The sequence below is a fragment of the Hetaerina americana genome, unplaced genomic scaffold, assembly GCF_022747635.1.
Source record: "Hetaerina americana unplaced genomic scaffold, ioHetAmer1.1.p SCAF_49, whole genome shotgun sequence".
Lineage (NCBI taxonomy): Eukaryota > Metazoa > Arthropoda > Insecta > Odonata > Calopterygidae > Hetaerina > Hetaerina americana.
In genome coordinates this window covers 1335197-1361689 of record NW_027287084.1, presented here as the reverse complement: position 1 = coordinate 1361689, position 26493 = coordinate 1335197, and the positions used below count along the sequence as shown (strand labels likewise).

The 26493-nt window shown below is 42.5% G+C and overlaps 1 protein-coding gene across 7 annotated transcripts in view; it reads right to left on the bottom strand.

Moving 5' to 3' along the window:
• Nucleotides 1-26493, bottom strand: part of LOC139693430 (uncharacterized protein CG43867) — a 364846-nt gene that overhangs the window by 67320 nt on the left and 271033 nt on the right. For 6 of the 7 annotated variants that reach the window (XM_071591567.1, XM_071591573.1, XM_071591571.1 and 3 more), the window contains exon 2: nucleotides 16129-16191. In XM_071591567.1, coding sequence (XP_071447668.1) covers nucleotides 16129-16191 — 63 coding nt within the window. Of the gene's footprint in view, nucleotides 1-8498; nucleotides 8744-16128; nucleotides 16192-26493 lie in introns of those variants that run through there. The other variant, XM_071591574.1, reaches the window with a different exon arrangement.

Genomic DNA, 26493 nt, shown 5'->3' with positions numbered 1-26493 from the left:
AAGTGTATAAGCAGAAGGGACGAACAGTTGTTCGGAGAAATGCATTGACCTTCGACGAGCGGAATGACCGTGGCAGGATTCATTCGATCACCACGCAAGAACACAGCACTACAAGGGCTTCCCACCCGGTGAAGCAATGCGAGCGGGCTTGTAGCGACATTTGGCCAAACTTGTTACGTGTTTGAGCCCTCACAAGCCCATTTTAGATTTACGGTTTACGCGAAAAAAAATACCCATTAATTTTCATCAAATCGGCCGGTTTCGTTGAAATAAGTAAATAAAAGGTAGTAATTTCGAGATTGATAGCCCAAAGCCAACCAATGCCAAGATGGTGTAGGAAAAACCCAAAAATACTACGTAATATAAGAGTTTAACTGCGGGAATATAACAAAAATATTTCCCACTATAAAGGAAAAACTACCGTATGTACGTATAATCCGGCATATATACTACATGTAGCGATAAAAACGTTTATTTTGAATCACATTTCCCAGATATCTGATGGATACTAATCGGCTAGATTGTTATCTTGGTGAGTGATACCCTTAAATAGTTTAGTTAAACTCAAAGAGGAATTAATATTTTTAATATTTACATAGCTGAGGAATTAAGAAGGAAGAGCATCAAAACTGGACATAATCGTGCGGATAATATAATATTTTAAAAATTATTCATTTTTCAATCTGCTTCTCTTATGTATTCCTCATTCAAAGAGTGCTTTTATACTTGCCAGTGGACCCGAAGGTTTTCGCCTTTTAATCCTCCCAAAATCTTTTCTTTATCTCGCTATTATTTATTTTGTTTTTCTGACTTTTTCCTATCAGATTTGTCTTTTCTAAATTTTTCTGTAAATTTGGGTTTCCTTACTATTTTTCGACAGATTTCACGATTTCTTATGGTGCCTTCCGCGATATCCAAATTTTGTAGATCATCTTCATTTTTTCTAGTCGGCACATAAAATGTATTTATTATCTTAAATAATATTTAAGTGATTCTATCACTGTCCATTCTGTAGGTATGTTCATCAACTTTAAGTATCTCTTTCTTAAGGTATTAATGAATCTGTCTGTTAAGGTGAAGAGGCCTGCAGTAAATCTCTCGATCCTAGTCCATCTTCTCGCGTGGAACCATATCTTTTCCAGAGAATTCTCTCATCTTGCTTTCAAATCTATGCAATATTAGAGTAGTCCACTAAAGATACGTTTTAACTATCTTTACTACTTTAACGACATTTTTCGCTTAATTCTTTTTCAATCAATATTTTCAAGTAATTACTCAAGGAAGTAAGTAACCACCATTAAGGACAATACCACCACTGAAACGAAAGAGAAAAAACGATCGAGACTTTTAATTTTTCGTGGAATAATAAAGTTGAAAAGATTTCGACAAGAACTTGTTTGTTGGAGGATTATACCATGTGAGCATTCATTGAAAGACTACCAAAAACTACCTTAACGACAAAAACACAACGATAGTGGTGCTAATAGGAATGAAATTGGAAAATTATGCTAATGATACGAAGTATATGAGGGGAAGAGAAATAATCTAGCAGAAATGCTATCTAAAAAGAAGGCGCTGCGTTGTGGCGAAGGATTAAACATGCCTGAAAATTTTCAAGGAAAAACGCTGTGGATTCAACTTGAATGTAATATTAGTAAAATGGTGATCCTAAAGTTAAAATCCGGGGTTTCACATTAAAAATAAGAAAATTGAGTTCTCAATATGGTATGGTAAAATGAAAAAAGTTTATGGAATCATAGACCTAAGCCCAAAGGGGTCTGAAGGAATGGAATATTGTAGAGAAGATGTCATCACAGAAAGCAATAAAATGGATAAATAGAAAAGAAATGAAATTCCATTGCCATGGGAGAGAAGTTACAAAAAGAAAAATCTAAGAATTGGAAACATATCATAGAAGGAAAAGCTGCATACTTCATCTACATAATACCCCGCAAGCCGCCGCAAGGGCGTGTGGCGGGTACTTCTGTCTTCAATTAGCATGAAGGCAATACCTTTATGAACACGGATGCGTCTTTGTGGCGATCACCGAAAATGAAAAGCAATTAATTCCATTTTAATAAAAACCATGATTATTTCATAGCATACTTAGCATGGGTGTGAAAACTAAGAAATTATTTGACAAATACCAAGAACTTGTTACGTCTTCATACCTCAAGCGGTCTAGTATATCTTGATATTCTGTATGAATGCGCTGAAAAATATCGCTAATCTAAATTCAGAATGCCTGCGTTGTTTTAAGGCTATTAACCCCATCATAGTTTGTCATAACATTCCCATTTTCCCTTTACTTTTTCCAATAGGCCACAGAAGACCATTTGATTCTTCCATTGATTGATCCAGATATCAATGCAAGACTTCCTTCCAAATGTCGCGTAACCGATTCCTTTCCGAAGAATTAGATCAAATGACACACAAAATATTAAAAGACCAATTCCGGAGCAGAGGGAACGTGTTTGCAGGGGCTCGAACGCGAGACCGTCAACGAGGAGCCAACGACCATCATTTTTTTTCTCGAGTCCCGTCAAATCCACCCAAAGCAAATTCATCACCGAGTGAAATACGAGTGGACTTTCGAAACGGTTCCGCAAGTGACGAAGGCGAGATTATACAGTTTCTTCCATGATTATGGGCTGCGCATTAAAATTAGCTGATTTGCGAGGGAGGCACGCAAAGTCGAGAATCAAGCCCCAGCGGCTTGCAGAGAAAGAGAGAGAAAAAGAGGGAATAAAGGGACGGGGAGGGGGGATAGGACGTGAAGGGGCGGAGGAGGAGAGAGGAGGGAACGGGGAGCGCGTGCAGGACGGGGCAGGTGGCCCGCGAGGTCGGGAGTGGGGAGGAAGGGGGTTAAAAAAGAGCGAGAGGGTCCGAGGGGGAGTGGAGAGGTGGGGACGAGTGCGCGGGGGACAGCGATTATCGGGAAGAGGGGAGAATGGGGGGTAAGACGAGTGTGCGAGGAGGGTGTGCGGGAGCCGTGTGTGCAGAATGGACAGCGGGGGGAGGAAGTGGCGGCGAGGTTCCTTCGTGAATCAGAGGCCTCTGCGGGGAGAGGGGGATGCGGGTGAGTGCACGACATACAATACAACCCCGCAACCCTCGGTCCCCACAACCCCCGCCCTCAGACCACCAAACCTTCTTTCCCTAACCCTCCCTCCCCCCGACAAAACGCCCCCCTCTGTCCGACAACCCGCACCCAGGAGACGGGAGGCGCGGGGCCGCTCTACACTCGGGGCACACCGCGGAGGGCGGGGTTGGGGGGGTGGGAGAGAAGGCGGTCGGGCCCACGGAGATGGGCTCGAAGAACCGAAGTGGGCGGCAGTGGGAAGGGGGTGGCGTGGGACGGGGAGGGTGCGGGGATGGGATTCATTGTGGGGGAGAAGGAATGGCGCCATCTGCGTGTGAGGCGCGGGGAAAGCCATGGGAGAGAAATGGGGAGGAGGGAAGAGAGCGGTGAGAAGCTGGTCGGAGGCGAGGCGCGGAAGGGGAGAAAGAGAAGGGCGAGTAAGAAGCAGAAGTGCATGCGATGTGGAATTGATCGCAGGGGGCACGGGTCACGTAGGCAGGAGGAGGAGAGGGCGAGGGAGAGACTGATAGAGCAATGCCGGAGGAAGACTCACCAAAGCCCCACTCCCTGAATCCGCCGTCCCCCCCCCCTCACCCTAACGTCCGCGGCACGGCCAAGCCACTCGAGTCCCAACTAAAACCCTAAAGCCATTAAATATAGTCGACGCTGTGTGCGTACCTCTTCTATACCCGATCCCTCTCGCTCCCCAGCACGTCGTCCTACGGCGCCCATTCCGGGCTCAGGACTGCCTCGCATGATGGCAAATTCCGAGCGCCTGGGAGGTGTTTACAATTTATTAATATTACCGTGGCCGTAAACTCTGCGACAAAATATAAATGTCCGTGCACCGGCTCTGACACTGCTGTCCTCTCTTTCGTTTAATCAAACCCTTGCTGCTAAGGATCTTGCATTCGTGTTCGCATGGAGGAAAGAGGCTTCGTTTGACCCGCTTGATAAAATAAAAAGTCAGCAGGCGACGGCAATGTTTACACAGTCAGCAATGCGCGAATATTTTTGAATTTAAATAAATTTCCCGAGTTATGGACGAGAGAAACATACCATCACTTTAATCGTACCCGATGGGAGACGGTCGAATAGGATCACGTCAACTTGAGGGACTGAAAAAGTTGAAATTATTCATGAAGTATATATTCCCTTGATTGGGCATGCGAAAAATTCATTAGATAATTTCAGGGTGTATCTGAAGATAAAATCGATCGTAATTAAAGGAATTAACTGCAGGGTTCCAGTGAGGAGGTTGAAACCACTACTGGTTGCAATGTACTAAATTATTTACAAGTGAGGCAGTAAAGGAAGGTCTCATTTATATATCCTATTAGTGGGATTTCCTCGTCCTTTCTGTGGATTTAGTGGTTTCCCCCTGACTAACTTCTTCCTCCTTCCCGAACCCCCAGAACTCCCTGGTCCTCACCCAGTTATATATATAAGAGAGGATTGAGCAGGTTTGCCGTCTCACATGAATATGAAACGGGTGAGTGAATAGTCAAAATATTCTTTTTAGGAGGAAATTTACAATTAATAATATTTTTAAACGTAGAGCATTATTTTTCCCGGAATAAATATTGATTATGATTCCTCGGGGGAGAAAATTAAGCCCTTATTTTTTGCAAGATGCGAAAAAAACTTAATTAAAGAGTAACTGTTGCCCTGCAGTCACAGGATAATATAGAGTATTATAATGTAGAAGTGATTCAAGTGCCCTACATATTTCTATTCTCGAACCATTTCACGTAACTCGCCATTGATGAATTAATGAAACTCCAATTTACTATACGCCCCCTACTATATGGCTCACATATGAAGAGATAACAACAACTGTTTCAAATAATACAGTTTCATTTGATTACAGTTGGCATAATTCTGACAGTGGCATTCAAAATCGAATATATATCCTGTAAACAGACTCGAGATCAATCACAATGGCAAATGCTGGAAAAAAACCTTCTGCTGAGGTTAAAACGAGTATTTTAAAATTGATAAGTGCATTCTAATTGAATGTAAATTCTCAAAAAAATACAGACTGGGCAATAGTGCATCGAAAATTCACTTTGTCATAGCGTACACAAATGTCTTCAAACTTAGGCAAACTATAACACAGAAAGCTTTTGAAGAGCTTTTAAACCTAAGATCATTGATTTTATAAATTGGCTAAAACAGAAACTGGGGAGAATGGTTGGAGTGAAACAATAGAAGCACTCCGCGAAGATTTATCGCAGCAGTTATCAGTTCGGAGCATGAATGCAATTCTTAAGTTTCATCAAGTCATTTCCCGTGAAATGAAAGAAACTTTTTGGTAACGTTTCTTTTAAAACCAAGCTGCACTCTTGTCTCATTGACTGAACATTTTAAGTTTTTACATCAAAGCCAAAGCCGCACGCGGCCGTTAAAGGATTAAGATCTTAGGAGACATTCCCTCTCCAACTTAATGGACTTGCGAACACATTAACGCATTAATTATCTTAATCGGAATAACCCAAAAACTATGCTTTGAACACGTCTGCACTTAATCGTCCGGAAAGACCCAAATATCTGTGGGCTGAAGAAAATTCCTCTGTTAAGTGCTGATGGGCAATATTTACATCCGAATGCGATAACTTCCCGCAGTTTCCTAAGTATTTCTTTCGTACTTTGCTTAAAAACTCGACGAAACTATCGCCAAGTTTGCCAGCTACCAGGAATCGCGGAACTTTTTTTCCGTGAAAATAAATGGGTAATTGGGTGACATTCTTAAAACTATCAATAAAAACCAGTAACATTATTGCCGATAGGGACCAAACAACGTGAACTACAAATCCTTTGTAATATTAAGCAAAATGCGCATAGTTGTGCTAACCACTGTGCTAACAATTGTAGGTATTTCGCTCAAATCAGAGCAATAGTTAAAGAAATTTACCAGTTGCCGTCCTTGGATTAAGGGTTACTAATGACAACAATGTAAACGTTTACTTATCTCGAACGGTGATAATCCGAGGGATGTGCGCGCGGGCAAGAGATGGGCTGGTGTTCACGAAGGTGGGGAAGTTGGTATATTTACATGAATTATACGCAATATTGGAATATATACAGACTTATTTAACTTATTTCCCGGCTTGCAAAACATCCGTGGCTTTCATATCGGGGCAAAAAACAATAATAGAGGGAAATACAAGTGAAAGATTCATGCATGCAGTAATGAAAGTCGCTGAATCAGTCTCTCTCCACAGAACATAACTCTCTGCATACTAAATTTATTTGTATCCCCTGCACAGCAACGGGCAAAATCTCATTTCTCCAAAATTTAAAATTCAGGGGAGAGCAACGCACGAGGAAAAAAATGTTTGGAGAGCTGCAATATGGTTAAATTGGCCGAGGGAGACAAAATCATTCATAGCACCCAGAGTATAGCCACAGCTAAATAAATGTATTAATGCGAGAACGAGGCATTTTCACGTAGGAACTAGAGTCTCACAACAGTTTGTTTGGTAAATAAGTCTCTATTTCATACCAATAATAATTTAGCATTTTACTCATGATTTAAACCTGACATAAACCTGATTCGTATGATTTTTTGAGTTTTCGGGATCCGAATAAATTTCTGATAGATATGAGCATTTACATCGGCGATTGGTATCACATAAACACGCGCACATATTTAGAAAGAGTTTAAATAAATACAACATTTATTATTATTGCCGATGCGTTTGAGCTATTCTTAATATAATTTTTAGACAAAGGTTTAATGACATTGTAATTTTGAAACAAATTTAACCGGGAAAAAATCCGGTAAACCAATGGAAACAGCGCCAATATAATTTGTTCCAACTTGCATGATGACTCAATTTGTAACGCCTCTAAAACCGTCCAGAGGGATTATCTAATGCAATCGATCTCGACATACACAATGAGCATAATCCGAGTGAATGGCTCGTTTGAAAAAGAGATTACATCAGAAAGAGGCAAAGAAAATAAAACGATAACAATCGGATCGCTTCAATGACGCCTTGGATGGTGGGCGTTATTATTATCTTCAGTTTGCTTTCGGCTATAAAACGATTGGAATGGAGAGAGATTAGCTCAAAAGTGATCACTAAAAATCCATAAAACAGCTTTTCAAATTAAAATATAGCCAACGTACAAAGGGAAGTTAACGCGCTAAATGTGACAACCATTATATAAATCAAGAGGAAAGCTTCCGAAGGGTTCATTACCCTCGGAACGTATACACAGTCATTTTTTCTTCCAAAAAGCCACTTTATCTCCCACCTTTTACCTTCCCGTAGCCAAACTCGGAATGGATTATCTGTTTCTTTCAGTGAAAGCTATCTGTGTAACTTCAAAATTATTGAACCAGACGTTAAATTTAAGTGAATGACATAAAGAGCAGAATGAATACAAATTGATAGGATTTACATTATTAAGCGGGAAGAATTGAAGCAAAAAAAACGTGAATCGAGTTGAAAATAAGCAGTTACATTCAAATTTTGACTATAATAAGGTGAAAAGAGATGGGAGAAAGCGAAAGGTCAACAGATATCTTAATTTGTTCCATTTCAATATAGGCTTAACAATATAAGTGACGATCAACAATGGTGCGACGAGTAAATACACGGGGAAAGAAATACATCCACGTCGAAAACCCTCAAACTTATCCCAGAATAAAAACATTTCCACAATTCGATCCATTACGAAATGCTATAAATATTTTTGTTTAAAACTAGCATTGCCATTAAATTCCAAGAATATTTAGCAATTTGGTCGGGGGAAGTGAAATGAACGAAACTAAAGCAGTGAATGGAGTTCGAGAGGAACCCATAAAAGGAAAGAACATAATGAAACCCTCTTGATGATGGTCAGTGTAGATTTCCAGAACAATAGAATTTGATTTACAGGATAAATGACGACCGAGGTTAAATAGTGGCACAGAAGTCATGATACCACAACTCTGGAAGCAACCTCAGGAGAAAGAGGGGTGTAAACATGTACCATCATGCACAAAAGCAAAGCGACTGAAAGAAACGAGGAGTCAACGTACGAAAACAAATATAAACATCTTATCGGTCTAAACAGATCGACAGTTTAAAGCCCCAAGTCAGGGATGCCCATACATTTGCTGAGAACAGACTGAGGGGCGCCAGCCACGCCGGTGGAAGGAAGACGATTTCGCGTGTCCCGGAGCCGAAAACACAGGAGCGTATAAAAAAAGACTCAACTCGTCGACAGGGTTGGTGATGGTGGGGAGAGGGACAGAGCGTGGCCGAGAAATGGATTAGAGGGAATTTGGAGGGCATGCACGCAGCCCGAAGGATAGGGATAGGTGGGGAGAGGGGGTGGGGTGACGAGCGAGAGCGAAAACACACACACACACATTAACGAGCGAGACAAAGAGAATCAACCTTGTTGGGGGGCTTCTCCGTACCTAGGCGATGGTGTGCATCCCGTTCTTTCCTTCGGCCCGACCTTGCAGAGGGGTACGACGCTTGCAGGGCTTTCCAACGGCGACGCGCTCGGCCCCGACCACAAGCTCCTTCATTTCCGTCCGACGCACCCGGAGCACGTCGCCTTTAAGAGACCATCACGCACGCACGGCCGTGCTGCCGGGATGGAGAGAGAGCGAGCGAGGAGGGTGGCGGTGGGTCGAGAGGGGGGTTGCCGCCGTCGCCGCCGAAGAAGTGGTCGGCGGGGGAGGGAGGGAGGCGGAGGACGTGCGGACGGGGGGGGGGAGAGGGGGTCGACAACGGGGGCGGACACGCGCGCGCGGCGGCCGGACGCACAAATGGCTTCTCACTCACACATGACACGCCAGGAGGGAGCACGTTAATCACGCAATCCGAGGATACGCACATAGTACGCCTCCATCAGCGGGGCACAGTTGGGGGCGCGGAGGACCACGCCGCGGCGACATTTCCGAGGGCAGCTAGAGCGGTCGGTCGACGGCGACAACCGCCGCGAGGAGGACCGTGGCGCGCCGTGGGCCCGGCCGCGCCGAGGGCCGCGAGGAGCGGGGACCGGCCCGACAGCCGGACCCCCTCCGCCATTCGAACCCGGACGAATATATTGACAGACACTACACGGTCAATAAATACGAGTAAATATATTGAAATATATTTATATATATAAACCGGGTTGTATATTATATGTGCTGTTGTACACAAACGAACACCGTCCTCCGCGGTCAGACAAGCGAAGGCGACTGGGGACGCGCGCGTGTCGAATGTCTGTGTGTGTTTCTCCGTGGGACAAGGAAAGATAGAGAGAGATTGAGGGCGGGGGAGGAGGGCGGCGTCGTAGGGGGGAGGGTGCGTAGAGAGGGCGGAATGGGAGAACCAAGGAGGGGAGAGAGTTCGGCGGACCGAGACACGCCGCTGGGAAGGGGGGGCGGGCCAAGCCGGCGATCCAGTCGGCCAAGCCGCACGCTGCCGGGAAGCGAACTGCCGAGGGTTCTATCCCCCCCCGAAACCTCTTTCTCTCTCTCGCTCCTTTCCCGACGCGAGCGTGAGCCACGCTGCTGCCCTGTGGCGAGAGAGGGAGGGATAAAAAATACGAGGTTGGCGGAGGGGGAGGGGCGGAGGAGTATTGGGTGGGAGAGAGTGAGTGGACCCCCAGAATAGGGGGCACGAGGAGGAGGGGAGTGAGAGGGAGATTGGTAGCGGCGGTGAGGGGTGGGTGCGTGTGTGTGCGTGTGGGTGAGAGAGAGGGCAGGTTGGCACGACAACAAAAGCCCCTCTGTCTCGCTAAAGTCCCTCGCGACCACTCTCCCCCATCTTTAGCAACTCCCCTCCCCTTTTCACGGAAAGAGGGAAAGACAAGGGGGGTGTTGGTAGGGGAGGTGTGCACGCAGGATGGGGAGGGGGCACTTCCTTCAAGGCACCCCTCCCCACCCCAAACACGGCCCGCCCCTCTTGTCCCCCTCCACCACATTCCCTGCCCCCCTCACCCCCCGACACGCGCGTATTACATCTCTCCCACCCTCTCCACCACCAGATGGGGGACACCCCAAACCCCAACCTCGCACACCCTACGAACGAACCCACCCCTTGTTTCCCCCCCCGGACTTCCTCCCCTCACCCTTAAAACCCTTACCCTCTACCGCCCTTCTCTACTCCTTCACTTTCTCCCCATTTCTCTCCCTCCCTCTTTCCCCCTCTCTCCCTACGTAAGTTGGGGATGCCCGCGCAAAAATCAATGACGAGGAGGATGACAGCGTAACCTAGCAACGCCCCGCGCTCCACCAATGGCAGCTCCCGTTGCGGACCTTGTGGGCTCTCTCGCACGCTTCCCTCCTCCTTTAACCCCGACCCCAACCGCCGTCACTTCGCCTCCGCCTCACCCTCTCCCGCCACCTCTCTCTCACCCCACCACCCCTCTCCCCTCACCGATACACCGCGCCTCCCGCCGCCCTCCACATCCCACCCACGCTTTCTCTCTCCTCCTCTGGTACCCCCTCCTTCGCCGGCGACTCCCTGCCCCCTTTCCCCTCCACCTCCCCCAGATGTCTTTCGCAACGCCAGTCTCCCAGCCTCACACCCAAGAACACGGGAACTCGATGCAAACCTCACCAATACGTGGAACTCCACTCGCTCTCGGTCGCCTCTCCCCTCTGCACCCTTGTACACACCCCGCCTTCCTCCCCGCAGAGTGAGAGAGGGGTGGGATTCGCTCACGTACCCTACCCCCGCACCCTTGCCATCTCCCGGCTCCATAGCAATCTTGTGGAGGAGAGCCGTGAAACATGAAACAGAAAGGTAGTTATTTACATATACATTACAGCTGGATCCTTCGATTCGGCGTCCGGCAAAGGGTATTCCTAGCAAACGGCTTACCCTGCTCTTAATTACGCCAATGGGCATCCTTGCCCTTATAGCCTCGGCCCGGGAAAGGGAGGAATAAACGCGTCTTGGTCTTGGGTAAAACCTTTAGAGTGCAGAGGAAGGGTCACTTTACGAGTTAATCCTTAGGAGCCACACAGGACCTATATTGCACAACTCCCTCGGCTGGACAAGTAAAAAGGAAGAGGTATCGGAAAGGGGTTGGAGGAGGAAGAGGCGACGAGAGTTGATGTGGAATGGAGACATGCGGCTAGGGCTCTCTGGGTTAATTGAGGAGGACTGGGTAAGTGGAGGAAAATGTGGGCATTAACTAGAAACGCGGGTGCAAAGGGAAGCTCCTCCAGTTGAAAGGCAAAACCTGTATACTCAGGGCGATTGGAAAAATCCACTACTATCCGCAACCTAATCTGCCCAATGAAAGGAAAGAATCGCTGTGTTTCTTTTATTCATTCATCCTTCCTTCTGGGTTAGTGAGGAGGGTATCGAGGAAATCCGATATCAGGAAAGTCACGTCCTCAAAATATATATCAACAGAAACGGACGTTGTCATTGTGAATGGCTGCGGTATCTGTAGGGAAGGCAATAAACTCTGCCACCAACCCGCCAAAAAAAGTAAGGCATGGTTTTCATACAAAAATAATCCCCATGGATTGGCTGCCAGAGCTATTATATACCTCTTGCTGTTTCCGGATTCATCCGCCAGTAAATAAAGGTTAGAAAAAAATTCACGTTCCATCTCGGAATCAAATGCAACATTATCAACGGTCACTTTTGGGCTCTCCCATTAATATCCCCATCTCCATCCATTTTAATCAATCTAGGGGGCGAAACGAGAGAGGAAACCTGGCAGTTCCGGAGCCATTCTTTCGAGAAGTCACGGCTGAAAGTCCCTCTCGAAAAGAAAGAAAAAAGGAGGAAGGAGGCTGCACTTCGCCTGCGAATCACAAAACGTATAAAGAAGGGGTGGTGGGCGAGTGGAGGAGGAATGGAGAGAGCGAGGGAGAGGAGATCGGAGGGGTTCAGGGGGGGTTGCGGGGAGGGGTATGTGAGTCGGAACCAGTGGTGGCCAAGAAGAAATGGGAAGGTGAGTGGAGGAGGAGATCGTGAGAGAGTTTAAGGAGGGGGGGGGAGCGAGAGAGGATGAGGGAGATACATAAAACGGACCAGATGCTCGGGGCGAAGGGAAGAAGAGGCGGGGATGGGAGGGAAGGAACGCCAAGAGATGGGAAGGAAAGGGCATTCCTTATGGAGCATTTGTTTTCATTACGATCCGCTCTCGCAGACTGCCTGCTGCCTCGGGAAGGATTCGGCTGGGGCGGTCGAGGGGGAAGCGGCGGAAAGGCAAGGGAGAGGAACGGAGGGAGAGCGAGAGGAAAGAAGACGTGGAGGTGGTGGCGGCGGGGAGGGGACGGATAAGGCCGGGGGGGGGAGCGTCGGGAGACGGTGGAGCTGGATGCTGGAGACCCGGTGGGAAGAAGGGACGAGCAAGGGAAGTGGATGGAGACAGAAGTGGAGGGAGGGATCGCTACGGGCCATCAGCGCATTAATTGCAATATGAAAGGAAGAGGAAGGTGCTATTTTTTTAATGAGAGCTCTAAACGTAATAAGGTTAAGTTTGGACCGTAAAAAAGGCTTCAGAATATCCGTTGATGATAATAATAATAATAACAATATTTTATCCAATAATGAAATAATGAAGAGGATCCCAAAGGCGAAAAGATGGATTGTTAACCACTCATTAAAATTAAACATGAGAACATGATGAAATACAGATTGACGGACAAGTCAAAGAGTACACAGATTATTACGGGACGTATTCGAGTGTGCGGCTACACTCGCAAATAAATGTTCCAGAAAGCCCAAGTGTACCAACCATCCGCGTCGTAAATTTAGGTCACATTTAAAAAAAATAGATCATGCGATCAAAGTTACGGAATAATTCAGGTTAGATTCTGAAGAAATAACAGTAGTTTTGCTATGGATATCAAACTGGAACATAGTTCCGCCTTATATGTGATGGATCTCCAGTTACCCATATTCCTCCTTCGATCTCTTATATTTATCTCATCCCATATATTCCTCCTCTGGAAGTTCTTCCAGTTTGACTTAAAGGGAATCTGGAAAACTTTTCAAAGGAGATGGAAGGAGGAATATGGGTAACTTTTCTAGGATGATATGGAAGTTTTCCACTGCCCATGAGGTGCACTAATGCAGAAACATGAAGTTTACAGGAGAATCAGCCAACCTTATAATCCGTGAGACGCTCAGAAAGTGGAATAAAATCCATTTTAATGACATTCGTTCGTGGCATGCAATGGGCTATGCGGCCGAAGTGTAGATAAACGACCGAGATTACAATTTTATTGCCTGTTCATTCTTTGATGTTTCAATCCGAAGATTGGTTGACTACATCTCTCTAATCCTCCCTGTTTGATACTAATTCTTTTACCCCTGACTAGCAATTGTCTCATTCGCTGTATAAGGCGCGGGTGTTTACACAACCTTGCCAGGCGGCTTTCAAATATGAAAGCATATCTGAATAAACACCTACACGTCAGTGATTTTGTTAATCGCGAACTTTCCTTCCTTACTACATGCGTGCAGTACCTATATTTTCTCATCACAATAACTGCATTATAATTTAAAAGCTTTAAAATTAGAATTCAAAAATGAAATTAACATTTGAGGACAATGCAATGCTTGATATTTTTGATAAACAACTTCATAAAATCATTATCTACGTCTGATGGACTACAGAAAATGATCTTCGGAGGATGAAATCGAGTCGCAACCCGTCATATCCCAATCTTAGAGCTGTGACCGACTTTTTGAAACTTTTCCTACATTCCTATATCATTGGTAACCTAAGGTAGACTCAATGAAATGTTTACTTGTTACTCAAAGGGTAGCCCTTCAATTAAATACGTTTGGTGAACTATGTACAATATCCATAAGAAAATGTGATCACTCAATTCTCACAGCAACCATCAGAACACTATGCATGCAGAGATATAATCCTCGGAGAATGAAGAACTCAGGCAATTGAATCGCACCCATGACGTGATCAGATAGATTACAGTTGGAATGCTTACGAGGACTTAATTATCACATCGATGTTAAAAAATATAATTGAGTCATTGTCCCAAATATGTTCATTGTAAATGAACTTCGTCATTGATCCTCAGAATCAACAAAATGAGTGCAATTCACTCATTCACTGACGAATGGATTTTAAACAAGAATCTGTAAATTTAATTTATCGAGTGTTTAACCAAGTCAACAACTCCCTCATATCACAGCACCGTTAGTGTTTGCGGATCTTGTTTTTATTGCCATTTATTTAGCAGCTTTTAACAGACAACACAACATATGATGAAACATGCTTTGAAGTGAGGGCTATTTAAAAAATAATATAAACATTCGACGGTTAATTTGTTAGACTTATTGCATCAATATCTAAACTTCAATCAGATCAAAGCATAATATTTGTTTTACCTGCAATCCATTTCATTTGAAATTATTTTGTGCCAACCAAAGCTATACAAGCATTTTTAGCTGCCTCTTCATTCTACCAAAAGCGGCCGTGAATACGTTGCCAAAACAATAGTATTTATTTAATAATTGAATCAGGTAGCGTTAAATACAAAGCAGCAGCTCTGGCACAGCCAAAAAAATAATTAAAGTAGACAAGCGTTTAAAAAGAAATTCGCGCATAAAGGGTTTCCGAAAATAACGAAACATGGTAAGGAACGCTCGTTTTAAATGAATTTCAGCTGCCTGGAAAAAAATGACAAGAGAAGAATTAAAAATGCTTTTAACTGTATTAAAAAAAGCATAAAATAACATTTAAACACTTGGTAAGTTTCATCAATCTTGCATAACATTGCTATACAATAGCATCTAAAAATTAATGCCCATGAGTTACATTAATGTGTAGTCCTGAGACTCGAATGAAAAGATGTATGTTTTTAGTCATTTGAAGCAGCCAAGAGCACTTAGTGGAAATAACTCAGCGGTACATTTCATGGCAACACTGGAAAACAGCAAACCGAATAGCACTGGATAGTATTTTCATGGATCTTTTTGACACGAGGGCAATTATCTCATTGAAATAGGATATTGCAACGAAAGATTTCGCGTGAACCAGACGAAATTTTCCATTTAATTAATGCAAAACTTAGTTTAATACTTAATATTAAGGTTTAATAAGAGAGGCTGAAATGTTAAGTTTAAGGCTGCCTACAGCCAGCTCAACCGGTTACCATAATTAATTGGTTAACACCATGCCCGCAATCTGGAATAGAAAGAACGATTTCAAATCTAAATTTCAACTTTCACGACATGGATATGCACGCAAACGGAATTTTTTTTAGAACAGATTTAACTTATTATGTGGACGAAATAAAACCTCCATTGAGATGACAAGCATTTACGCAGTATAATGCCGACACTGAGGAAAATCCGGTATTTTCACACGTGTTAATGTTCTATGATTAACTGCCGCCTTTTGTGAGTAATCAAGTTTCCATAAATATGATTAAAATCTCACAACCGAGACGACATTAAGTTTTAAGGCTCTTTTAACTCATAGGCTTTAAATCCACTCGCCCATGTATGCGACGAAATTCGGTTAAAAATATCTGCACGACACCAATGACGGAGGAATAGCGATAGGGCCGGCCAGAGTGACACGCGACTTGGCCTTTCGTGACACTTCACTCTTATAAATGGGGAGCGAGGGAATGAGCTTTTATTCATTGTGCTTCCCACTTACGCCAGCGGATGAGCACTACTACAAAAAAGTACGGGCGTCATGGAAAAATAACCAATCAGCTTAAGAGTTCGATGAACTGAAACGCGACCGAATGGCGATTCGGGAAAGCGAGGACACTCGCGAAAGTGCCTTCTTTATTTCCGTGGGCTTCGGCACGCAAACTGATTGGGTCTCGACGACAAAAAACTACCCGCAATAAAAAACCAACAGAGTGGCGATTTCCTCCGAATGGAAGATTTACAATAAAGAGGAAAATGACGAGGCATACTACAGGACATTGTTGTACTCAATGACGTCGCCGAGCAACGGAGAAGGGAATAAGAACGCAGTAGAGCCGACGACCTCTACCACCGGTTGAGAGGACCATAAAACAGGAAGTGATATCGCGAAGCGATTGGAGCGACGAATGAAAATGAGAAGAAGGGAAGAAAAGTCTGAGAGCTCACCTTGTCTTCGGCCTCCTCGGCTCGTGTTTCGGCCTCCACCACCCTCTGCTCCAGCTCCGCCAGCTGTAAAGGGAAAACAAAGATACAGCCCATTATAATCACGTCACTGTCACCAATTATACATACATTTACAAATTTATTTTATTCATTCATATACCCTGCAAGCCACCGCTAGGGTGTGTGGCAGGGGGTGAATACACACCAGAATAATTTTACCTGAACATGACCCTACCGCGTTCGAAAAATATTATTATGATCCCCTTCATTTTTTTAATCTTATTCATGCCACTGCCCAAGTTTGTTTGACGTTCCATTTCATAAAGATATTTGCCAAATAATTTCTTTTCAAAAACAGGGTTCCGCGTCATAACCGCATACAAAAATGGTGGCAAGGAATATTTGGCTAATATTTATCTTCTTCTTCAGAAATAAGGGGAAAACACACTATATTAGTGAGAGGATTTTGACTTATTGGGATTTCAACAGACTTTGAGGCTCCCCGAATCCGTCTGACATACCCAGGCGTCTTTGTAAGTGATCGCGATTTTGTGGGTAGGGTAACTAAAAGAAGGACATCATTCATTAAAATTATCTGAACCACACACTTTTCTATATTTAACGTTTTCACTAAATGTAGAAAGGTATTAGACTGTGGTCAAGTTTTAACTATCAAAATGATATTTCAATAAATTACTTAAAATATTTCATCCACTTCCTTTGTTAAAATATGAAAACTTTTAATTTTATTAAATTGAAAAACTATGGACACTATTTGCTTCACTTCTTCTGTACTATACATATCGTCCTAAAATTAAGCGATTTGGAAATAGGGCGACCACGAGTTTTTATCAACTATTACCTTTGAAGAAAGGCAAGAACATACATAATTATAAGAGGGCATTTAAGGATGTTTTTATTTCTTTTACCAAAACTCAATAAGGATCGAAAAGCTTTGTAGAAGGAATTACGAAAGAGATTATCCAGTCAAGAGATAACCTTATTTCATCTTGGCACACAATTGTGCACAGCATTTTGGACACAAGGTCTTGTGTCCAATATGCTTATTTTATTAAGGTAACATAATATTTTCAATATAACTGTAAATATATTATTTATTACTACTACGTAACGTTTATTATACAAGGAAACCACATTTACGGAGAAAATACTGTACTGGCCACTTAAACTTTTGCATATGTGCAACCTGCATGTCTTTTTTTTCAGGTACAGAGTTCCAATATAATATTGAGAAAAATCAGGGGAAACTCCTAAGGGATCAAAACCTTCGGCAAGAATATGAGGTAAATCGCTTCTTTGCAGGCCTGCCAAGCAAGTGTTGAAATGTCAAGAATTATAGTAAATAATTATGGTAGCATATAAAGTATCAAACATTTATTTTAACAAAAATTAAATACCAATAAACGCCGTCTGAAAAAATTGAAAAAACATCTGCTCTTCCTTTTCCCAAGAACCAAAGGAAAAGGGATAAAAATGTTATGCGAATTATTTTACACAAAAATACATCTCTCGCCTTCTTAGAAAGTAAACGTATAGGAATACATGGCGTTTTGCGTGCACAATAAGAATAGAAGCAGACTGTGAGTATAAAAAACAGTAAAGACATCAAACTTTGCTGCTATTAAGACAAGGAACGGGCATCTTAAAAACTGTTAAGTAACTTTACGAAAGCAATTTGGTAGACTTACTTAAGATCAGCTTCTGAACCAATGCCAAGCCATAACATTCACAAAATACACTAAAATAAACGGCATAATGCGGGTAGCTGACAAAAATTCATTCAGGTAGATAATCAACCATAGGCAGCGGGATGTTGAAGACTTTAATTGAGGGGAGAATGTGAGGCAAACGAGGAAAGGGAAGGAACAGGATAGGGATGTTGGACGGGATGAAGGGAGGAAGAAAATACTCAGAGCTGAAGAGGGACCTGATGTGAAGTAGGATGTTGTGTTTTGCTAGGGGTCACAAATTATTTAATTAGTAATTATGTCCATCCAAAAACCTACCTTAACCGGTAGATTACCCAATAATAATAATAATCAACCATACCGACGCAAAGAAAGGCACAAAAAATGCCCGAAAAAATAAATACCTTCTGATAGTAAACGAGGTCTTAGGGTGTAAAGAAAGCATTAGTGGACCCATATTTACATAACATGTTTGAGCATCATTGGATATGCCCCTAGTATAGTGACAACTAATACCCACAAGGTCATATTTCTAATCACATCTCCCTTCGCACAACACTACAAAGACAAAAATTAGCGTGCGTTAGTTCTTCCCATTATGCGTTCATGATTGCATTAAACCGAGCAACATAAAGAAACACGAAAACAATTTTAATTAAGCAAAAACGGAAATTTTATGTCAGAATGATATATTTCCTGAGGAGGCAAGAAAACTGGATGTAGAGCATTTTGATTGGTTGCAGAATGCAGAAGACGGTTGAAGAGGGGAGAATATTAGTTAAGCAAGCCAGGAAAGGGGAGGAAAAGAATTGGCGTTTTGGACGGAATTAAGGGAAGGTAGAATGCATACGGGATTGTAGAATGTATACGGGATTGTAGAATTCATGCGAGATTGAAATATTTATTTTAGTGTAAGGTGTAACACTTCAGGTCTTGTCTTGGTAGGTGAAACTTATAAATGTCCGAGGGTCCTCCAAAAACCTACTTAAAACGAAACACTTCCATAGTAATAATATTTTCTCCCCTAACTTTTCCGCAGGCATATGATATTAGCATAAAACACGCTGGGTATGACAATGTCAGAGGGGCCTTTGAATTCTAAGGTCCTGCAATTTTTTCTCGGCACTGAGATGTGGTTGAGTCTTAAACACGTGGTCACTCTTGATGAATGAAATAATAAAGCACTACAATGTATATGGTCATATGGCTTCCAATACGAGGGTTGCTATTTATGTTTTGAGCCTAATAATGAAAAGACAGTAATTTATTGCTGAAAATGGCTTTTCTGTTTTTCGAAGTACTCTCCATGATAATCAATACTTTTGCATGCGTTCGAACTAATTTCCGTAACATTTTTTCCACTCCGATTGAGGTACCTCCAAAACATGGATTTTGAATGCATCAACGGCTTCTTCAGGCTCTGAAAAACGTTGACCACACATTTTTTTCCAAATACACGGGAATATACAGAAGTCATTTGGTGCTGAATTAGGGCTGTACGGAGGATGACCCATCAATTCGACGTTTTGGTCAGTCAAATAGGTAGTTGTTTCAGCCGACCTGTGAGAGCTTGCATTGTCATGATGAAGAATGACTCTTCGTAGCCGCTTCTTTTTCCTTATTTCACCAAGCACTTCTGGAAAACAAATGCTCATGTACCATTCAGAGTTCACGGTTCTACGTTGCTCTAACGGTGCAGTTGCCACATGTCCAATTATTCCGAAGAAACAGGCGATCATTTGCTTCGATGTTCTTCGTACACGAATCACTTGTCAGATTTGGCTCGTCTTGGAAGACCCATAGTGTGGATTGTCATTTTGCTTCCGGCTTGTACGCAGAAATCCAAGATTCGTCACCTGTGTAGATGTTACACACAGCTATTGATGCACCGCGATTGTATTTCTTGAGTATTTATTTGCGCCAATTGACACGAGCACCTGTTTGAGCTTTTGTCAAATTATGCGGGATCCAATGCCAACAATTCTTTTCACAGTTTCAAATGTTCATACATTATGTTATTGATTCTCGTCATGCTAATCCCCAATGATGCCTCAATCTCACGATTAGTCACATGACGATCTTCCTTCACTAGTTCTTGCACAGCGTCAATGTTTTCCGGCACAACAACTGATTTTGGACGACCTTCACAACTTTCGTAGCTGAGCGGACGTCGGCCATGATGAAATTCGTTATACCAGCGTTTCACAGATGCAAAGGATGGGGCTTCATAGCCCAAAGTGGAAAGAAGTTGATCGATCCACTCCTGTCTTGATAATCCACGTCGAGAGTCGTAAAAATCATCGCAAGAAAGTGTTCACGAGTTAACTCCCATTTTTTCGGTGCGACAAAATTTTCATGGACTGTAAACAACCCAAGTTATGATCGAACAACAAAATGTTCTGAAGAAAGTTAGCGTTAAAAGGGTCAAACTTTCAAATGGAAACGTCAGATGGCGTCTTAAGCAGTTAGTGTTGTCAAGGCTCAAAATATAAATAACCACCCTCGTAAAGAGAGAAGTGATGGCGTCGTTTCCACCAGAATTCAAATATCTTGGAGACTGAACTTCCGACTGCTTTCGTGATGGTCCGAGTGCATTCGCTTGTTGGGGGAGGGCGAGTCTTTATGGTTGAAGGGGGCCTTTAAGTAGAGGTTGCCAAAACTACTCTCCAGATAGAGATGGAGTAAAAGGCATTACCGTCCCTTGGCCTTGAAGGCAATTGGTGTCTTCCGAGACTATGCTCCTCCAACTCGCATCTCATTGACCGTTCTCTATCTGCGAGTCATTATGCTTCCTCTTCCCTTTTCTTACGCGTCACTACGATACATGCATTCTGGTACAGTGCACAAGAACTGTACGCCATCACCCGTTTTCTCCAATTGGGTGGTTTAACACCCATCCAAATTCATCGATTGTCGAAGTGATGGTGCTATAAATGAGAAAAATCGGCGTTAATGTTCGATAGTGGCTTCGACAGTTCAAAGAAGGTCGCACATCGTTGTGCGATGACGAACCCAAGAAACTAAGACCACAACGCAGCCAGTTTTCCAAGTTATGGGGTGAGCAGTTTGCCGGAAAATATTGAAAAACCTCAGAATCTGAAGACACCTTGCACAGTAAATGATGGGGCTATCTTGTGGTAAAATGCCTTTTGCGATTTGATTTGAAAAATTAATATTCTCAATCAAAAAAAAAGAGGGGACGCGGTAGCCCAGTGTGTACGCCCAGCCCATGTCTAGCCCATCACTGGTTCGACTCCTGGTGAAACATCTGGGCGCACTCAGTTAAACCCAAGTTTATGTAGGATGGTTTGAGGCGTCACTTTGTGGAAGCAAATAATATCGGAAAAGAAAATACATTACTCTTCCATATATATATATATATATATATATATATATATATATATATATATATATAAATGTATGCTATAACATTAAGCATCTCCGTTAACCACATCCGTACCGAGGGAGATGGTTAAGAGACAAAAACTCAAGAGTGGACCACAACGCCAGCAAAAAGCTGATTTCCTGCTGACTCAAGAGTAACAAGTAAGTACGTCAACCTCTTCTCCAAAATAAAATTACCAATTACGAGGGATTAATGTTAATAATGTTAAAGTTAGGCCATTTTAATCGTGATTAACGTCTTTACTCGTTGATGGTTACGGCTTGATCCCAGTTAACACATTTATGCAAAATGACGAAGAAAAAGTTCGATTTCATGCCAATATTAAGATAAAACAATCGAAAAGATATAACACAGATGAAAAAAAAAGGGTTCGAAAAATTCTGGGGTCAAGGATGTAATGCCGTGCGAATACAAGCAGGAGACGATTTTCCAACGGAACTAGTGTTTTTCCGAAGTCAGCACCAGACAGCCTTCTTTTAAGTAGGGAGGCGTTGAAGGGAGGAGAGGAGTAATCGTGTTGGCCTGCCAGCATGCATGCGACGTTTCTGTTTTGCTGTTTTGGTCAACATACCTCCCGTCCTAGTCTACAACTCGTCGCATTAAAGGCTAAACATATTAATGGTACATACTACTGGATTCGAGCATGTAGACTTGCGCATGCGCTTCCTTCCTAGCGGAAGGCTTTTAAGTACCCTGCGCATGGAAGGAAGCACCCAACGATGCACGAATTCTGCAACACGATGGTGAAAAGACGACAGGTGGTACAGAAAGAAGGGTAGACTGAATCACAATTTTATTTGTGCATCAGGATCACCAATTAGGAGATATCTGAAATTAATCAACCTCAGGAATGCAATTCAGCTGAGCTCACTGAGGTGGCAGTGTCTTTATGAAATGTAATGAATGTCCATTACCTGCATAGCTACCAATCCGAATGATACGTACACAGGGCCTTTTGGTAAAAACACTTTATTGTGCCGAAGAGCAGGGCCGACTTTGATGAATAACGTCATTATCTGATGAAATAACGGTAGAGGGGAGAGGATTTATTCGTGTTTATATATATATCGATTGCACGGAAAAACTCACACGAGCGGCACAATAATGGGCTGACACAATATAACACAAATAGATTAGAATAGCAACATTTGAAAGGACACTCACACGGTAAATTGTTCGAGGTTTCGGCTCTCTCAGAGGCCTTCTTCAAGTGAGACTCACTAGCCAGTCTCACTTGAAGAAGGCCTCTGAGAGGGCCGAAAGCTCGAACAATTTACCGTGTGAGTGTCCTTTTAAATGTTGCTATTCTATGCTATTTGTGTTATATTGTTTCAGCCCATTATATATATATATACACACACACGCACACGACCGTGAATGATGTGGATAGGGATTAATTATGAACGTAAACGGAGGGTGTTTAACTTAAGGTGAGATGTGCTGTAGAATTGAATTACCTCTTGATGAATTGTGAGGCAATGTGGAATGGAGCTACCGCGAAGAGCTGCGTAAAACATTCAGCACACGAGGCCTGAGTCGTACTTGCGACGGATGATTCCAAATGGTTCCAGGAAGTACAACTTGTTTCTTTTCTGTTCAAAATGCGCAGTTTCTAGGATAAATGTGGACGGTTACTCGAGATCAAATGCTTTGCGAAGAGTTGAAACTTAGTAGGAGTACTGTTTCTTTTTATTTAACCATACCAGTAACTTCGGACCATTTGACCCACACAAACAGTACTACCATCTTGACATTCAAGTTTATAAACGCCTGATTTAGCAATGCACAGTTAAGTCATTTGTGGGAAAGAATAAAAAAAATAGGCTTTCCAAAAAATCACGAAACAGGTTCCAAATAACTATCGTTCCGTGATATATGCAATGAATGATTGTTACAATGTACATGTATCTTTCCTCTAATTAATAGGGTTTCCGCAGGTTTTTCACACCCCCCTTCTCTACGTGGATGTTTTCATGCGTGGGTTTTTTACCAGGTGAGCAATGCCACGCTCTCCCTAGCTTTCTCCATAAATCTCATTATTTATTTAGACTTTCATCATTTTATTGCTCTCTTTCTCACTGTCATTTACTTTGAATATGTGTGTATATGTAGGTGCATCCTTAATTTATATATTTATATGCATGTATACATATATGCATACATATATGGATATACAGGGTTCGTCCGGAAAATAAGTGTACTGAGCTCAGGAAAAAAAATTCATTACACTTTTACATATCTTAAGCTAATATTCCTCAAAATAGGACCCTTGTGAGTCGATACACTTGTTCCAGCGGCGTTCCCATTCCTGGAACGCTCCCGCGAAGGCATCATCGGGAACCTCTCGAAGACACGTCGTCACGGCCTCTTTGACGGCGTCCAAAGTCCCGTATCGCGTTCCTTTCAAACTTCTCTTTATCTTCGGGAACAGAAAGAAGTCCGGTGGTGCCAAGTCCGGGCTGTAGGGCGGGTGCGGCAGCGTTGCCACGCCGTGCTTGGCCAAGAAGTCCGACACGACAAGCGCGGTGTGAGTCGGCGCATTGTCGTGATGCAGCCGCCAAATGTTTTTGCTCTGTAATGGTTCCCTAATAATCTCGTACACTATTGTTTTTGGCACATTACACTGCTCTGCTATCATCCGAACACTAAAACGACGATCAGAGTTCAGTACATCGCGAACTTTTCGCACATTTTCGTCGGTGAGTGTCGTTGATGGGCGTCCAGGCCGTGGTTCGTCGTCGACCTCTTCTCTGCCCTCCACGAACATCTTGTGCCACCGAAAGATCATGTTTCTGGACATGGCTGACTCCCCGTAAGCCTGGTTAATCATACCGACAGTTTCGGTAGACGATTTCCCAAGCTTTACCGCAAATTTGATGGAATAACGCTGCTCCAAAAACTTCGGCATCGCGTTCCGTGACGTGGGTCGAGCGTGGAGGTTCGCGTTAACAGAGCTCCTCACTATACCACAGCTCAGAGCCGACTGCTTTTTCAGCGTCGCTTGCCAACATACCCCCCTCCAATCGCAGCCCGTCAGAGCGGTGCTGGGCGCGCCTGGAGCGGCGGGAAAAAATCAGTACACTTATTTTCCGGACGAACCCTGTATATATATATATATATATATATATATATATATATATATATATATATATATATAAATATATATTCCTTTTCTTTTCGATGTGCAAACCTGTGCATAATGAATGTATCTGTCTACATGTATTTATGTGCATATACAGTATGCATGTAATTATAAATTTTGTCTAATATCATAGGTATACGACGATGGGTTAAATGGAAGAAGGGACCACTAGGTCTTAATTTCGCCCCCAATAAAGAGCTCTATCTATCTAAATTCACCATGTTTTCACTACGACCCAAAATTATCAACAAAAAAAATTACACACCGACCGAGTACTGGAAAATACTCCGTGAATCTTTAAAAACGATTAGGTATAGACTATCGCTGGAAAAAATCAAGGCGAACGTTTCTCGCACAGCAGTGGATAATCCAGATTTGTGCGTGTCTCCAGCAAAGCAAAAGATTACCCTCGTCTCGGAAATGCCGCTGGTGCTGGTGACAAATTAAGTATTGATTGCGGTGCAATGACCTACGAGTTTCGTGAACCGTGGAAATAAGTAACGAGCGATTTCCTGAGTGACCAATTGGAGTTCATTGAACACTGCTATCGGGATAAAACTCTCAGCAATTCAAATCCAATCTTCAAAATCGCCCAGAAAAGAAAAATATTAAATGCCTTCAAAAATAATTTTAAAAACTATGGCAAATGCACATTCTTACGTACCGAAAAAATATTTAAATAGTGGATAGTTAGGAAAGAGATTTAAGACGCCGTAAAAATTGCATAGTTTTACTATCATAAAAATTATAGATAATATTAAATCTATTTTTATTTTTGTAAATAAAATCTACCACAATTCGCATGGCTGACAAGACGCTGATACACATTGCATCGAATATCACTTTATTAACCCGAGGGAGTAATTAATGTTATACATATATAATAAATAGACGATGCTGCCAAGAAGTTTATATTAAAACAAATTAAACTCAATTCCTATGGCCTTAAAGTCTCCACAACACTATTCCATTTATGTTTGCAAAATATTCACTCCAAAACAGATTTCAGCTCCAAAAAGAGAAAACGGATGTTAGTAAGTCAAAACAACTTCTCGACTCTGCGGACTAATTGTGAGTTCCACTACTAAAGGAATGATTATTCACGTGGTATACTTAGCCTTGCGCCACGTTAATCCGAGCCCTAAGGCCTCCACCACAAGGCCTACGAAGTTCTCTATGATCAAGCATCAGCCAATCTCAAGATTTCCCAAACAGTACAAAAGTTTTCTCCCGCAATATTGGCTTCCTCAGTTACTGGTAATTTTTCTAGCACCATGCACTACACAATTCTTATTATCTTTCAACCTACCATTCTACTCTCCATTCACATTGCAAAATCTCCCCAATCTAACTTTTTTGCCTTTACATTTTCCTCGATAACTTCCCCCTTCTATCTTGCCAAACAAATTATTATTCTCTTTCCCAAAAATTATTTTTTTTCCATCTTCCTCGAATCATAAGAGCAATCTTTCCTAAATCATAATAATAAAACTGATGGCAGGAGTGGGAATGTTTTGGAATCGAATTCCAATGAATAAAAATATTGTAGCATTCATCACAATATGATAAAATGACTAGATCGGTTTCGGACGCATTATCAAGTGCATCATACAACCCTTAATGATGATGCGCTTTAAAACCGTTCTGCTCATGTCAATACAAGAATTTGTACAAAATATTTTCTTATGCCCATTCCACTATAATTTAAATACTTAAATATAAATCTATCTTCCAGGCTCAAAATCCTATCGCCTCATCCTAAGGATGGATCCAAATGGAGCGGAGGGGATAATGACCATGGGAGCCACCTTGGGAGTATATTTGGCCTCAATACGTACAACTCAAAATATACACTAGATCATTGATGTAATACATGTATTACGTCAATGTTCAACACTAATTGAGAACACCTTTTTGACCCCGGGCATCAAATTATCTAATGTGGAGTGCTTTGCTGTATCTAAGTTAGTGAGATCAGTTAAATTTATTGAAATCATTTCCAAACTTCTCTGTAAGAAAAAAAGACTATAAACTTATTTATGTGCATTTATGAAAATTATATCTCCCCACAGAGGTGTTCTAGATGTATTAGTGTCTTAGCCATACGGTCT